We start from the raw sequence: 13,093 nt of genomic DNA, 5'->3' as shown, positions 1-13,093 counted from the left end.
AACATTCAGCAACACTCCACTAGGCTATACACCGGCTCAGATTTCTACAATTTACTACCTGATCCTATAAAATTCACTGAAAACCACAACGCATTTATACACAAGCTTAAACAATACTTAATCAATAGGCCCTACTACACTACAGCAGTGTATATCGAGGAACACACTTTTCAACGCCTTAGATAACAGGGCTCACTTCGAGAACCGTTCCCCAAACTAATGAATCATGACGATTCCCAAATCACCCGATTGTGGAGAAGACTTCAGAAGTAAGTTGTAAGTAGGCTAAGTAACACTTAAGTAACTTTTAAGTAAGTAAGATGAGAAGGTCTAGGCCCCACAAGATGTAAAACGTTGTTTAAGTTAAACTGTGGACTCGCACCTGTTTAGGACCTTTGAAGGTTTTGAGAACCATAAGAAACACATCACGTATTACTTAATGCTATTTTAAGATGGGCCTACTAAATAAGTAAATAGTTAAGTTAAGTTACTCTAAAATAATGTTAGGGCTGTGGGAACAGAACTAGCTGCAAGTTATTGACTGTAGTAATCGACAATGTATTCCGATATCAAATTTTTGCCAGAATTTCAATACAGTAGTTTTAAAATCAATATAGATCCTAAAATGATTGACTTATGTCCGATATCAAAGCTTTTAGTCTTCATTTATCCTAGGCCTAGGTCCTATTCATATTCTAATTTTAATAGTATAACTTATTCTATGACTGAACCTACCTCTTGGTCATTTTTCTGTCCTATTTTCTGTATGAAAAGTGATGTTCCCTGGATAAAATCGGGCAAATTTTGTGATTTAATAGATTCTGGGAATGATGATGATAAACGTTTACGTTTCAAATTTTTATTTACAACAGGGCTTTCCATAATCATTTATTTGACGTTAAATTTACCACAGTGTTGTTTAACAAAATCCAAACATAACCAACTAAAGGTAAGTTCTTCAATTTAATAATAATATAAGTTAATCAAACAAAACACAACAAATAGGGATTGATTGAAGCCCAATAGGTTAAGTTTTTGAGGTTAACTTAACACTTCAAACATCCACACGTGAGTGAAATTAAACATGTGTCCCGGCCAACCATAGAGTAAGGATAGTAGAATATTGAAGAACTTTTTGACCTTCACTCAAGATGATGTTGGATTGATTATTGTGAAAATGCACAATAATAACACATTGAAACTCAAACTTTTAACATTGTGGTTTCTAAGATTTCTATGTTTTTGTTTTAGCTTCCATTTCACTATTTAGTTTATACTTACTACTGTACTGCTAGCCTTTGATATTATAACTATACCGATTATAAAATATACAATTCAAAATGTATCCATCAAGAATAAGAATATATACAAATTAGTCGACATCAGGTGCATATCAGCCTCAGCCTTGTAGCATTGAAACGTAATGAACAGGATACATGCAATTATTGTTCAATAATATTATGATAAGTTGTTTACCAGCAGCATCCATAGTCAAATTATGATTCCTTCCCCATCACAAGAAAAATCTTTTTGTTGACCATTGTCCGGCATAGAAATATGCGCCTTAATTATTTTTACTTTTTCCTCTATGTAGTAGGCCTATAGTGGATTTGGTCTTTAACTTTATTATTATTTAGATGTGTTTAAAGTTCCACAAAAGAGATTCGTAGAGATTGGCAAGGGTAGATCCAGAGAAAAAAATTGGGGGGAGACACCTGAGGCACAGCCACCTTTTTGACTCCAGGCCACGGCCTTCGAAGTGGCAACATCGCAAGTAGGGTTGTAACAGCTGATTTTGTTTGGATGCAGCTATAATGGTAATTAATTTGTGTATTTTTTTAAGAACACGAAAGCTTGGTTGCTGGGCTAGGAAAATTGAAAGCATTTTCATGATTCACCTCTGGATCAAGATATTGCAGGAGATTAAAAGGTTTAGTTTAATTGTTGTAATTTGATCCTTATATTGTAGTGTTATAAATAACTATACATCTGTTTAGTGATGCTAAGAGCACATATTCTAGTTAAAAACAGTTTTCTCGTCCATGAATGAGGTCGTCAGCATTTACAAATATCTCTTCTGAGACAGGAAAGACAAAACACATACAAAAACGACATCTGTCCAAAAACTTGGCCAAGTACCATAGTCGCTTAACACGAGGTGCATAACCGGTTGATGATGAGTCACGACTGTTCATTGAGTTTTAATAAATTATCATGGCTAAATAAACATCTGTTCTTAGTCAGAAACAACAAAGCTACACACAAGGCATCTCTTTCATTGTTCACCTACCCTTTACATGCCCTTTACTCACATTTGGTATTTGGGAGCAAATAGGTCCATGCAGATGCAATAGCGTCCCCATCTTAATAAATTGGCCAGTTAGTTGGCAATTCATAATTTATTTTACTTTTTCAGTTAGGGGTTTAGTTTTACCATAGATAAAACATACTCGTTTAACGAAACAACGATGTATGAAGGGACTGAAATTAGCTTGATAGCTTGTAGTCTGTTACACTCACATTTAGTTACCCTTATATACATACAACTCCCAACATCTTTTTTCTATTAGAATTTTTTTGTTCACTCTGATAAATTTTAGAATCGTGTCAGATTTCATCATACATTATTTCCAATTTTGTTACTTACATTGAGAAATTTAAAAGGCATAGGTTTTTTGTCTCAAGAAAAATATTTATACATTAATTCTTGCTTGGATGAGTGCACTACAATAGTGTGTTGATGCAACTACTATACAGGAAGACCTGTTAGCTTGTGGAAGGGTCTGGCATGGCAGAGTGTAAGCCAGTTAAAGTATAAAGTTAATCAAATAAGCCCCCGTGTAAGCTGATTAGTACAAGCACGCTACCAGCCCTTGTGGCATACAGTTCTTCTTACACATCTAGCCCAGGTATGTTTATTTATTGATGTTTTTAGTTACTATCTTATTTTGAAATTTTGATATTTATTTTTTCTGTTTAAAAATTGGTTAATTTATCTTAACTTACAAACTGAAAAAATAGAATTATTATATTTTTATTATAACTTAGATAGGTACATAGGCCTAATAACAAAAAAAATAATATCCTCAGTAAAAATAAGTGACTGAGTTGGATTTCTTAAACTTTAAAAAATTAGGTAAACTGTAAAAAAGTGTTTTTACATCATAAAACATCTACATAAGAGGAGTGTCATAATTTAAATACTTATAAAATTGACTTTTACCTTTGTTCTTGATAAAAAAAGGAAAACTTCCTGCCTCAGTGTGTGCCAGAACAAAAGAGAGGTCTCTAGAAAGTATAAAACAGTAAATCCAAAAATATTAATTTGAAAGTGTATTTTCGTTCGGAATTGTGCAATCTATAGTAGTAGAGAAATATAGGAGTGTTTCAAAGAGTGGGGATTCTTTTTTGGAAAAAAATATCATTATTTTTAAGAGGCTAAGTGTGTGAAAGGTTTTCTCCTTCTTTCTTCATTCTCTTTCTTTATCATCTGTAATATTTTTAATTTATAACCATTGGCCACTTCTTTGCTTGTAAAATTTGTTTTGAGCAAAAATCTCCAAGCATGTGAATTAAATATTTGTCAAATACAGTATGATGCATTCCGCTTATACAAGTGATTTTTTAAATTTAAAACAATAAAAAATAGATACATCTAGTTCTGATCAAGTTTTAGAATTATGGTTTAAAACTATTTCGTCATCCAAATCAAAATTGTAATTTTTTTATGTAAAAAATAATATATTTTATAAGAATGAAAAACCAACTAAAATCAATAAGACTAACCAGTTGATTCATTACAATAGAATCTTCTATACAATTCAGAAGCTAATTAAGTATCTCAGTAAAGCATGAGTGATTACACAGGTTATTTTCTTTTGTTTTGCTAGTTATGGTCTATTAGAAGTTCTTACATATACTTCAGGCTAGATTTATTGTTGCAGTATTTCCACATAGATCCATATTGGTGATATGCAATATTTGAACCCAGAATCTCTAGGACCAAAGCCCCCCATTCTTCCTAATAGGCTGATTGCTCTCTTTGTTATTTTTTTAAATACAAGGAGAGAATTACTTTTGTTGGGATATAATTTTTTTATAAAAATAATATACTTATATAGGCTTTAATTCTGGTAATTAATTTCTTTAGAGTTATTCTATTTATATAACTTTAAAACTCATTTGACTTTTTCAGATTTAGAATAACAAAAATGCCGAAAGACGATCCGGAAACCACACAGCTGAAAAAGGAATTGGATGATTTGATCAAAAAAATGAAAGTAAGTAAATAATACAATAGAACTTGTACAGAACAAGACATTAAACGTATTGTATACAATAGAATTCATCAAGATGTGACTATCTTATTAGATAGTAAACTGTTTAACTCACTAAAACACGTGTAGAAAAAATACCTTTGATAAAAAACAAACGTGATAAGTTTTAGGATTTTAGCTGGGTTTAGTCAGTTTCCGGTTTCCAACATAAGTGGAGTTATTTTAAATTAATCTAAATTATATACAGCCGCTTGTATTTTAATATACACTAGATGAGGACTTATGTACCTCCACAGGGTAAAAATAAATATCATATCTGAGAAATAATCAAATTTATGATTTTTGATTGAATAATTATAATACGATTACTTGAACTTAACTGATTAAAATGACCAATAGCTCAAATTAAAGCCTGTGATTTACTGATTATTTTTAGTCTAAAACAAAACACAAACAATACTGGAGTTATTGATTTTTCATCATAGAAAAACCTTATAAAAGTATTTTTATGTTGGTAGTTCACTTTGCGCTTGCTTGAAACTCGTCCGATTTGAATAATTAATATATAGCTTAAATGAAAGCCAGTTATTTCACTGAAGGTTCTTAGACTAAAATATATAGGATTAAATAATTATAACTGGTGAAATACATCTTAAATTGAAGTAAGAATTCAAAAATAAATCAAATTTATTTAAACCAATTTATTTCAATTATAATTTTTGTATATAAATAAATTTAAAACCAAATTTAATAATAATAATATTCATTAATAATACAAAGCTTCAGGAATGCACCCCATCCATGTACTAAAGAGCAAACCGTTTAACAGTGATAATGTTTATTTTATACTATAACAATACATACAAAAAGTATACAATGGTTTGAAAAAATGAAATGATATGACATGGCTTACAATAAATTGACTTTTATTAGTTAGTCATAATTATTAATTTGACGTTTAAGATAAAAACATCAGCGCATTCTGTGAGTGGAATCTTATTAAAACTCTAGCAATAATAATTTTAACACGAGAACGGCATTTATTATTTACATAAGTGCATGTACTGTATAGTCAAATGTAGAACCTCAGACTATAGAGAGGTAGAACACAAAACAGCCATGCTAAGTGTTGGCAGGGTGGGGAGGGAGGGAAGCCCTATACAACTACTATCTTGGCTTCATTACTGATGGCAGCCACTGTTCTAGCTATTAAATTTCCTCTTAAACTTATAAACACAATACAGTGTATAAATATACTAGCTGTACCCGTGGGCTTTGCCCCGTTTAGCTTCATAAGTATTCCCATGGCTCAATCACGTCCTGGTTGAAGTTCGTTCGCTATGCTCACTCACCTTTTGGTTGCAAATTAGCTGTTGTCATAAATTTAAAAAAATAATAGTGCTGCACCCTGTTGGTAATCCTTGTAACTTTAATGATATTGAACATCATAGAACAGAACCAACTTGTTTAATTGAAACAGCTGTTAAGATTCATTAATTCCTTTTAAATATGAAAAATCATAAGGTTAACATAGAAAACTCCAGAGCCACTGGGGCGGAGCCCGAAAGCCCGATCAGAATAAAAACTACTTAGTTTTCCTATTTAATGCCCAAAGAATCGGTGTACCGAATTTCAGCCTCCTAGGTAAATGGGAAGTGGGAGAATAAGTGATGAGTGAGTGAGTCAGTGAGGGCTTTGCCTTTTATATATTTAGATCTTAAGAATGGTGCAATTTTCAGATAATGATGTAAACATATAGGTACCTTGCAACTTATATTGATCAACTACAGTGAATAAAAAATATTTTGTTAGCACATTTTCCTAATATATGAATACATAATGTTATACCCAATAGTAGGCCGTACTTGTCTACATATGTCCACAAACATATTAATTTTTTTATGAATGTCTCTAAGTTAAAATAGATCTAATTGTTAATGTGTCTTTGTAATAAATGTTTAGATATGAACACCCACTCGAATACTTCACTGTTTTACACACTTATATACTTCTTAGACCAATACACAGTAGAATTTCATAAATTGTATTTGTTCTAGTAAGCCCCAAGTTCAGTTGAAATCTACAAAATAAATAAAATACATTATAGTTCCGACAGTAGACCCGCAGTTAAATCATAATTTTAGTTTCAAACTATTTATACATTTATACTCTTTCTAAATTTCAACTGAAATCTTTCATGTCCACACAAACACACACACAAGCAAATTTCAGGATTCACTGGTATTCAAGACTACGGGGAAGAGGAGCAAGGGACAAGAGAGTTTCTTATTGTCTCTGAAGCCCAGCTAGAACTGAGAAAGTTGAACTAAAAAACTCTGTTCGTTGGCAGGAAGAACAAGCTAAAGTGGCGGACAAGAAGCTTGAAGACATCTGTGGGGATATGGCTGACCCGCCCAAGGTGCGACTCACCACCAAGAAGATGTTGAAGGGACACATCAACAAAGTCAACTCAGTACACTACAGTGGAGATAGCAGGTATCTTACAAGTTGGATAAACCTCTAGTAATGATAGAAAGCAATTTACTTTTTGAGTAATTTTGTGTCAAATGTGTTGACAAGTGAACTTAGTAATTAATGTATGGTTATGGTTGTAATGAAAATCGCAATTGCACTATTGATTCGCTTAAAACCATAAACACAAATTCTAGACAAAAGCATTTATGTGAGCTGATATTCCAGGCATGCAGTGACAGGATCCCTGGATGGCAAGCTGATCATTTGGGATACCTGGACCGGCAACAAAGTCCAAGTAATCCCTCTGCGATCTTCCTGGGTGATGAGTGTTGCGTTTGCAGAGAGCGGAAACTTTGTTGGTTAGTGTTATAACAAATTGCATACCTACCAAATCCTCTAAAAAACTATATGCTATTATTTGAGTTATGTTTTCTCTTTCAGTTTTTCATACTATGACACAGTTAAATATGATTTATAAAATACACTTTTAGTTCTCTTTTAAATTTGGGTGGTAGAAGCTGTTAAAGGAAGAGAATGGTATTTTACATCTTCACACCTTGGTGGCTGGCTTGATTGATAAAGTTATTCTGAAACTGGATTCAACTTTAACCCTGAGTGGCGGTTCTAAGACCTTATCAAGGGGGGGACAAAAGGGATGAGACACACTAGGAGTGGGTCCGGGGGTCCTAAAAAAGAAAAGTCCGGGGGTGTAGAAAAGTTGCCAATTTTTTTAGCCTTTTTGGTGACTTCAAATCTATTTTTTGTCTAAAACTAACTGTGTCCAAATACGTTTATTATGTTAAATTTATATTTCCAGGGTCCAACGCGGGGGGGGGGGGGCATTAGTCCCTATACCCCCCCCCCCCCTTGGAACCGCCACTGACTTTAACTTCAACCTGGGAATGGGAGTGTCTATGTCGTGGAGCAAGATTGTACATATTGTTTGTCAGTGCACTTGCATTCTTAAGAAGCAAATAAAGCATATAATGTATTTTTGTTAAGGTCATTATTGACTGGTGATAAGAAAAGTGCTTTATTTAATATCAAGTATTATTTGATACTAGTGCACCTGTTGCTCGAATTCGAGCAATATTGCAAAATATTAAAGGCGTTTCTTTTTTTAACGAATAACAGTCACAATTTTTGTTGACTTAAAAGAGTCAACTCAAAGATAATGTAATCAATCACTCAACTCCAATTATCGAAGCTGGAAACGAAGTAAATGAACTCACTCTGAAAACGAACACTCACTCCACTCCTTCTATCGAAACTGAAAACGAACATTCTTGTGTGTATCATGTGTTTAATATGAACAGCTGTAATTAATACAAATGTTTCGTCTGTTTAAGTAAACAAAATCTTTTCTGCATAAGAAATACATTGGGATTTTGATGGCCTGTGGGGCAAAGCCCGAAGACTTAATTAAGGATTACATTGTGTGTCAACAAAACAATAATTCAATTATTCATTGTTGTTTACAGCTTGTGGAGGTATGGACAACATGTGCACAGTTTACGATGTCAACAACAGGGATTCAACCGGGGCTCCCAAACTTGTGCGAGAACTGCTCGGATATGAGGGCTTCCTTTCTTCTTGTCGCTTCATTGATGACAGAACAATCATCACAGGATCTGGTGATATGAAAATGTAACAGTTACATTTCTTAAGTGACCCATAACTGTCTTGAAACTTTTTGAGTAAAGCTCCGTATGCTGGTATCTATATCGGTTTATGTTGTTAAAGGTTAAAATATAAAAGCATTGACTATAGTCAATGATAAAAGGCCCTATTTTGGAAATGCCGAATTTTCATTACAGCCATCTTGTAGAGCATATGAAACAAATAACTTTGTTAAATTGATGCTGTACAATATTAAAAATTTGCCTACAATTAAATTTGTAATTATTATGTTAAAGAAAATTCCAAAAAACTGTACCTACATTTAAACATCCCATGTTTTTGTGTAGAAAAAGTAAATTGTTGCAGTTTCCTTGTTTATGGATGTATTTTTGATTAAATTTGGCAAATTTATCAATTTTATACCATACTACTAAGGTTTTACCACAACAAAAACGCTTAGTTCAATCATTCCTTGTAGCCCAGACCCAAGTACTTGTTAAAAACCTACAGTGGTAGCAAAACGGGAGTGCCGATGGAGACCAGGTCAAGTCCCTTCAAACGCACGCACCCCCACAGGTTATTTAAATAAAAAATAAATTTGATTGTTTATAAGGAAGGAAATATTTATTTCAAATCTATTAAATTGCAATTAAAAATTAAATGGAAATTCACTTAGTCAACAGGATTGCTGCTGCAGGCGTAATATAGGTTTGATGTATACTGATCACCCAGGTATAGCTAGAAACCTTATAGTTTGTTCAAAGTAACAGATTAATAATTTTTATAGGCTACTCATTTGTTTAAACTCAATATTACAGTTGCATCTGGGACCTGGAGAAGGGAGTGAAGACAGTTGAGTTTGATAAGGCACACGCAGGAGATGTTGTCTCTATGAGTCTATCTCCAGACAAGAACACTTACGTCACTGGATCCGTAGACAAGACTTGCAAACTGTGGGACTTACGAGACAACACCTGCAAGCAAGTCTTCTTCGGACATCAGGCCGACGTAAACTCTGTCTGTGTGAGTAGACTTTGTTCATTCATGTACATAGGAAGTGTCTATAAAAGTGTAATGCAGAATAATATGCAATAGATATACACTTTACTGTAGTTAAATCAATAAAATATTGTGATGACACGTGTTGAGTGGAACGTTTACATCCAAACTTTTTGCCACCGTGAAGTAGTTGTCATATTTTTTAGGTAAAATTCACTGTTAAACTCTTTATGAATGAAAATTACAATTAGGGTCATCAATATGAGCCAACGAACGTTGTATTATTTTACGGCCTCATGTTGAGCTATGACTTAATTGATCAGTGGGTGTGGATGAACAGGGAGAAATGAAGGATAGCTCCTGGTAAAAATTATTATAAAAATCAATTGTACTGGCATCTCAATTGTTATAAAATCAAGTTCTTCAAATTGTACTTGGAATATTAATTCCTTCCCTAAGAAGAATCACATAAGTTTAAGTCAACAATCATGCTTTACTTTTCATTAGAGAACATTTAAACTGCTATAGTTTACTGAAAAATAAGTCAAACATTGTCTGTTTCTGTCCGCAGTATCACCCGAATGGATTTGCCTTCGCAACAGGCTCAGAGGACAAGACAGCTCGAATGTATGACATCCGCTCTGACCAGCAAATAGCGTTGTACGAACCTCCTAACAAGACTTCAGGCTTCACCTGTTGTGGTCTGTCGTCTAGCGGTCGTTTCATATTGTGCGGCAGCGATGACCATTCAGTACACATCTGGGACTCCATGAAAAACCAACACAACGGTGGGTAGCGATCAAATCAAAATTAGCATAAAATAGTATTTAAATGAAGCATCCTAGTTAAAGTGAAATGAGAATCCATTGATGTCATTGTATTGCAGCTGCACGTGCAATCTTAGTCAGGGACAAAGCTGTCATCTCATTCATTCAAGATCACTCATCATAATTCACTTGTCTTCTCCTTTAAATATGTGGTGTATTAGAGTAGTAAAAATCTCTAAATCTGTCTGTCAGACAATTTTACGAGTGGACTATTTTTGATCACTTTAATCTTAATTCTATAACTTTTCTCAGTGTCTGGCATGTAGATGAAAATTTGTGTTGTCAAGTGTACAGTAGTATTATTTTTTCCCAATAGTTTACAAGTAATATTTCAAAGAGGAATAAGATACTTTTATTGGAAAGTTGGAAAAGTTAAGAGTGGGCATAGGTTGTTGGTCGTCTAAGCATTAAAGATGCATAACACTATTCTCACCCAGAATCAAATTATCGATGTGTCAGGATAGATATCCCAGTACAACATATCTTTTGCGTAAAAAAACTGTTTGTTGTTTGTATTTGTTTGATTATGTTGGTGTTATTTTCAATAAATAATTTGAATGACTCCAGTGTAACTCTGCTAAAGGCAGCATCATGTTTGTGAATAAATATTGGTTTACTAAGGTAGCTTTGGTCTTATGGTTAATGATGATAAAAAGGCTCCCCTGATTGAAATATTGGAAATTGTCTTCCTCAAATGTGAAAATGCAAATAAAGTTGTGTTGAGATAATACAAGTTTATCTTCATCAATTAAAATAATATATTGTTTTAGGTTGCCTAGCCGGTCATGAGAACAGAATTACTTCGCTGTCCGTGTCGGCCAACGGAATGGCCGTCACAACTTGTTCCTGGGATCAGCATGTCAGAGTTTGGGGATAAAAGTTCGATAAATTAATTGTTGATATGATTTTAAAACTTAAAAACCATGTTTATGATAATTTTGTTGAGTTATGTGATAAGGAAAGCTCGAAAACGTAAACAGCTTAATGAAAATATTGAAGTTATTGGCTACCTTTTGTAAGTCACTATATTTAAGGCTAAAAACTTCAAAACAGTGAGAACTACTGTACTTTTTATGATCTTTTTATTTGCTGTTTACGACACATAAACAGCTGCTGTACGACATTAACACATGTGCATTATTAATCAGCTGGTCCTGGTGGTGGAATAAGTCTAAACTTTTTATTTTCCATCACGATGCAGGGATATGTCCAAACAAATATGGGCCATGATATTAATGTATAACCTCATCTTCCATTAAAACAGAATTCACAATATGGGTCATCAGGGAATGAGCAGAATTTAAGCTCCAAACTATCAATAATTAATATCTTCAATTTGTCTTAAGACATGTTATCCTTCTTTTTCTTACATTCCAGAAACTGTATATTTAACATGCTGTAGTATTTATTTGTTATTGTAATTTATAGTACTCTCCTTTTAACCAAATTGATATAATATTTTATTATTGTCATAAATCATTGATTCTCTTATAGAAAATTGTACATTTACAAGATATTCTCACTAATTTGTTTGTAGAGAGAGAAGTCAATCATACAAATAGGAATAAGAGGGCTGAGTAACTGAGCCGAGTAACTGAGAAAACCCAAAATATTTTAACAACTGAATCATCTAAATACCTGGGATTATTTCCATACCCTACCCACTTTTCCTGAACCATTTCCACTCCTTCAAGACAACCAACCCTAAGAATGATTGATTGAACGGAGATTGTGTTTTGTTTTGTGGGACACACTGACTGAAAAATACACTCTCAAAAGATACAGTATCATGTATTTTAATCTGTATCATGATTGTAGGTTTTAAGAGATTTTCATTAGTTTGTATTAAGAATGTTAAAGATGTAAATGAATATTGAAATAAATAAAATGAAAAAATTTATTACCTGTTTAAACTACCCAATCTATTCATAGTGTCATTAGCATATTATTATGTAGGCCTAATAGGTTTTTTGGGAACAACCCATACAGGGATGGATAAGCTATTACCTTGTAGGTCTCATGGTAAGACCTAGAACCGGGTGGGACCGATTTACTTTTTTGTTTAGTTGTTTTAAATGTTTTTAAGTACAGCCATGGATAAAATATACTCCCTTGTGTTGTATTAGAGAATAGGATATGGTTTCAGCCCTTTAATTGAGGATTGTGCACTTAGGAGAGGGTTTATCGAAAAGCTGATATTTTTCAGGGCGATGTTTCAGAGTTTCACATAATTAATTATACATTAATATAATAATTTATGTTTTAATTTAAGTGTTCACAAAAATAGTTTAATACTTTTCATTTGAAATGGCGACCATAAAAGTACTAAAGTAGGTATTTTAAGCCAAGTATGAATGGAGATGAGTGTAGGATGAGTGGTGTGTGATCTTGTATAGTCTTGTTATTGACTAAGTACGACATATTACTTAGACAGCTGTTAATTAATAGCCCATACAGCTAATGGCAAGGGACCTTATAGTGGGTGGAGTCTGAACCACATTTTTGCCTTGGTATTAACGAATTGGTCTAATTATCAGGATAGTACACAACTGCGGGATAGTCGTTCTCACTAGTGCTGTTGATATAATGCTGTAGGGCAGACAAACTATATTTAATCGTACATTGGTAATCTTATATTGGCTGTTTATTTATTTTGAAAGAGGGGGGAGCACAGCTGCTTCCAAACAAAGATCACAGCAGCTGATTCTGTGGATTCCCGAAAGTTATACTTTTTACGCTATATACAGTATTTACATCTAGCTCTATGTGGATCAGCTTCTAGAAGAGGAGAGAGACGATTTTTTGTTAATTTTGTTCATCTTGTTCAATTCTATGATCCAAAAACTTAATAGAATATATTTTATTATTTTTTGTAAATTTTTTACAAAAAAAACC

At 33.2% G+C, this 13,093-nt stretch overlaps 2 protein-coding genes across 2 annotated transcripts in view; one reads left to right on the top strand and one right to left on the bottom strand.

Annotated features, from left to right (window-relative positions):
- The window catches only part of LOC128992508 (myb-binding protein 1A-like), a 29,108-nt gene extending 28,104 nt beyond the window's left edge, over nt 1–1,004 (bottom strand). The window contains exon 1 of the mRNA XM_054416113.1: nt 736–1,004. Within this exon, the coding sequence (XP_054272088.1) occupies nt 736–888 (153 nt within the window). The 5' untranslated portion in view covers nt 889–1,004. The remainder of the gene's footprint in view (nt 1–735) is intronic.
- A 1,862-nt stretch (nt 1,005–2,866) lies between these two features.
- Nucleotides 2,867–12,061, top strand: LOC128992126 (guanine nucleotide-binding protein subunit beta-2-like). The gene is made up of 8 exons (XM_054415554.1): nt 2,867–2,909; nt 4,196–4,280; nt 6,628–6,773; nt 6,978–7,111; nt 8,234–8,399; nt 9,191–9,395; nt 9,943–10,159; nt 10,969–12,061. The coding sequence occupies exons 2-8, from the start codon at nt 4,212–4,214 to the stop codon at nt 11,073–11,075; spliced, it is 1,044 nt and encodes a 347-aa protein (XP_054271529.1). The 5' UTR covers nt 2,867–2,909; nt 4,196–4,211; the 3' UTR covers nt 11,076–12,061.
- Nucleotides 12,062–13,093: the final 1,032 nt, after the last annotated feature.

This window comes from Macrosteles quadrilineatus, unplaced genomic scaffold (genome assembly GCF_028750875.1).
Source record: "Macrosteles quadrilineatus isolate MER2022 unplaced genomic scaffold, UCM_ALF_1.0 Scaffold_4__1_contigs__length_99947679, whole genome shotgun sequence".
Taxonomy (NCBI): Eukaryota; Metazoa; Arthropoda; class Insecta; order Hemiptera; family Cicadellidae; genus Macrosteles; species Macrosteles quadrilineatus.
Note: the sequence above shows the minus strand (reverse complement) of the source record. Positions and strands in the feature narration are given on the sequence as shown.

What these genes read in the sequence shown, in the direction of transcription:
- LOC128992126 (XM_054415554.1), top strand. Translation starts at nt 4,212, where the DNA reads ATGCCGAAAGACGATCCGGAAACCACACAGCTGAAAAAGGAATTGGAT. An exon ending in ATTTGATCAAAAAAATGAAA is followed by an intron (nt 4,281 to 6,627) that starts GTAAGTAAATAA and finishes GTTCGTTGGCAG; the next exon opens with GAAGAACAAGCTAAAGTGGC. An exon ending in GGATCTGGTGATATGAAAAT is followed by an intron (nt 8,400 to 9,190) that starts GTAACAGTTACA and finishes TCAATATTACAG; the next exon opens with TTGCATCTGGGACCTGGAGA.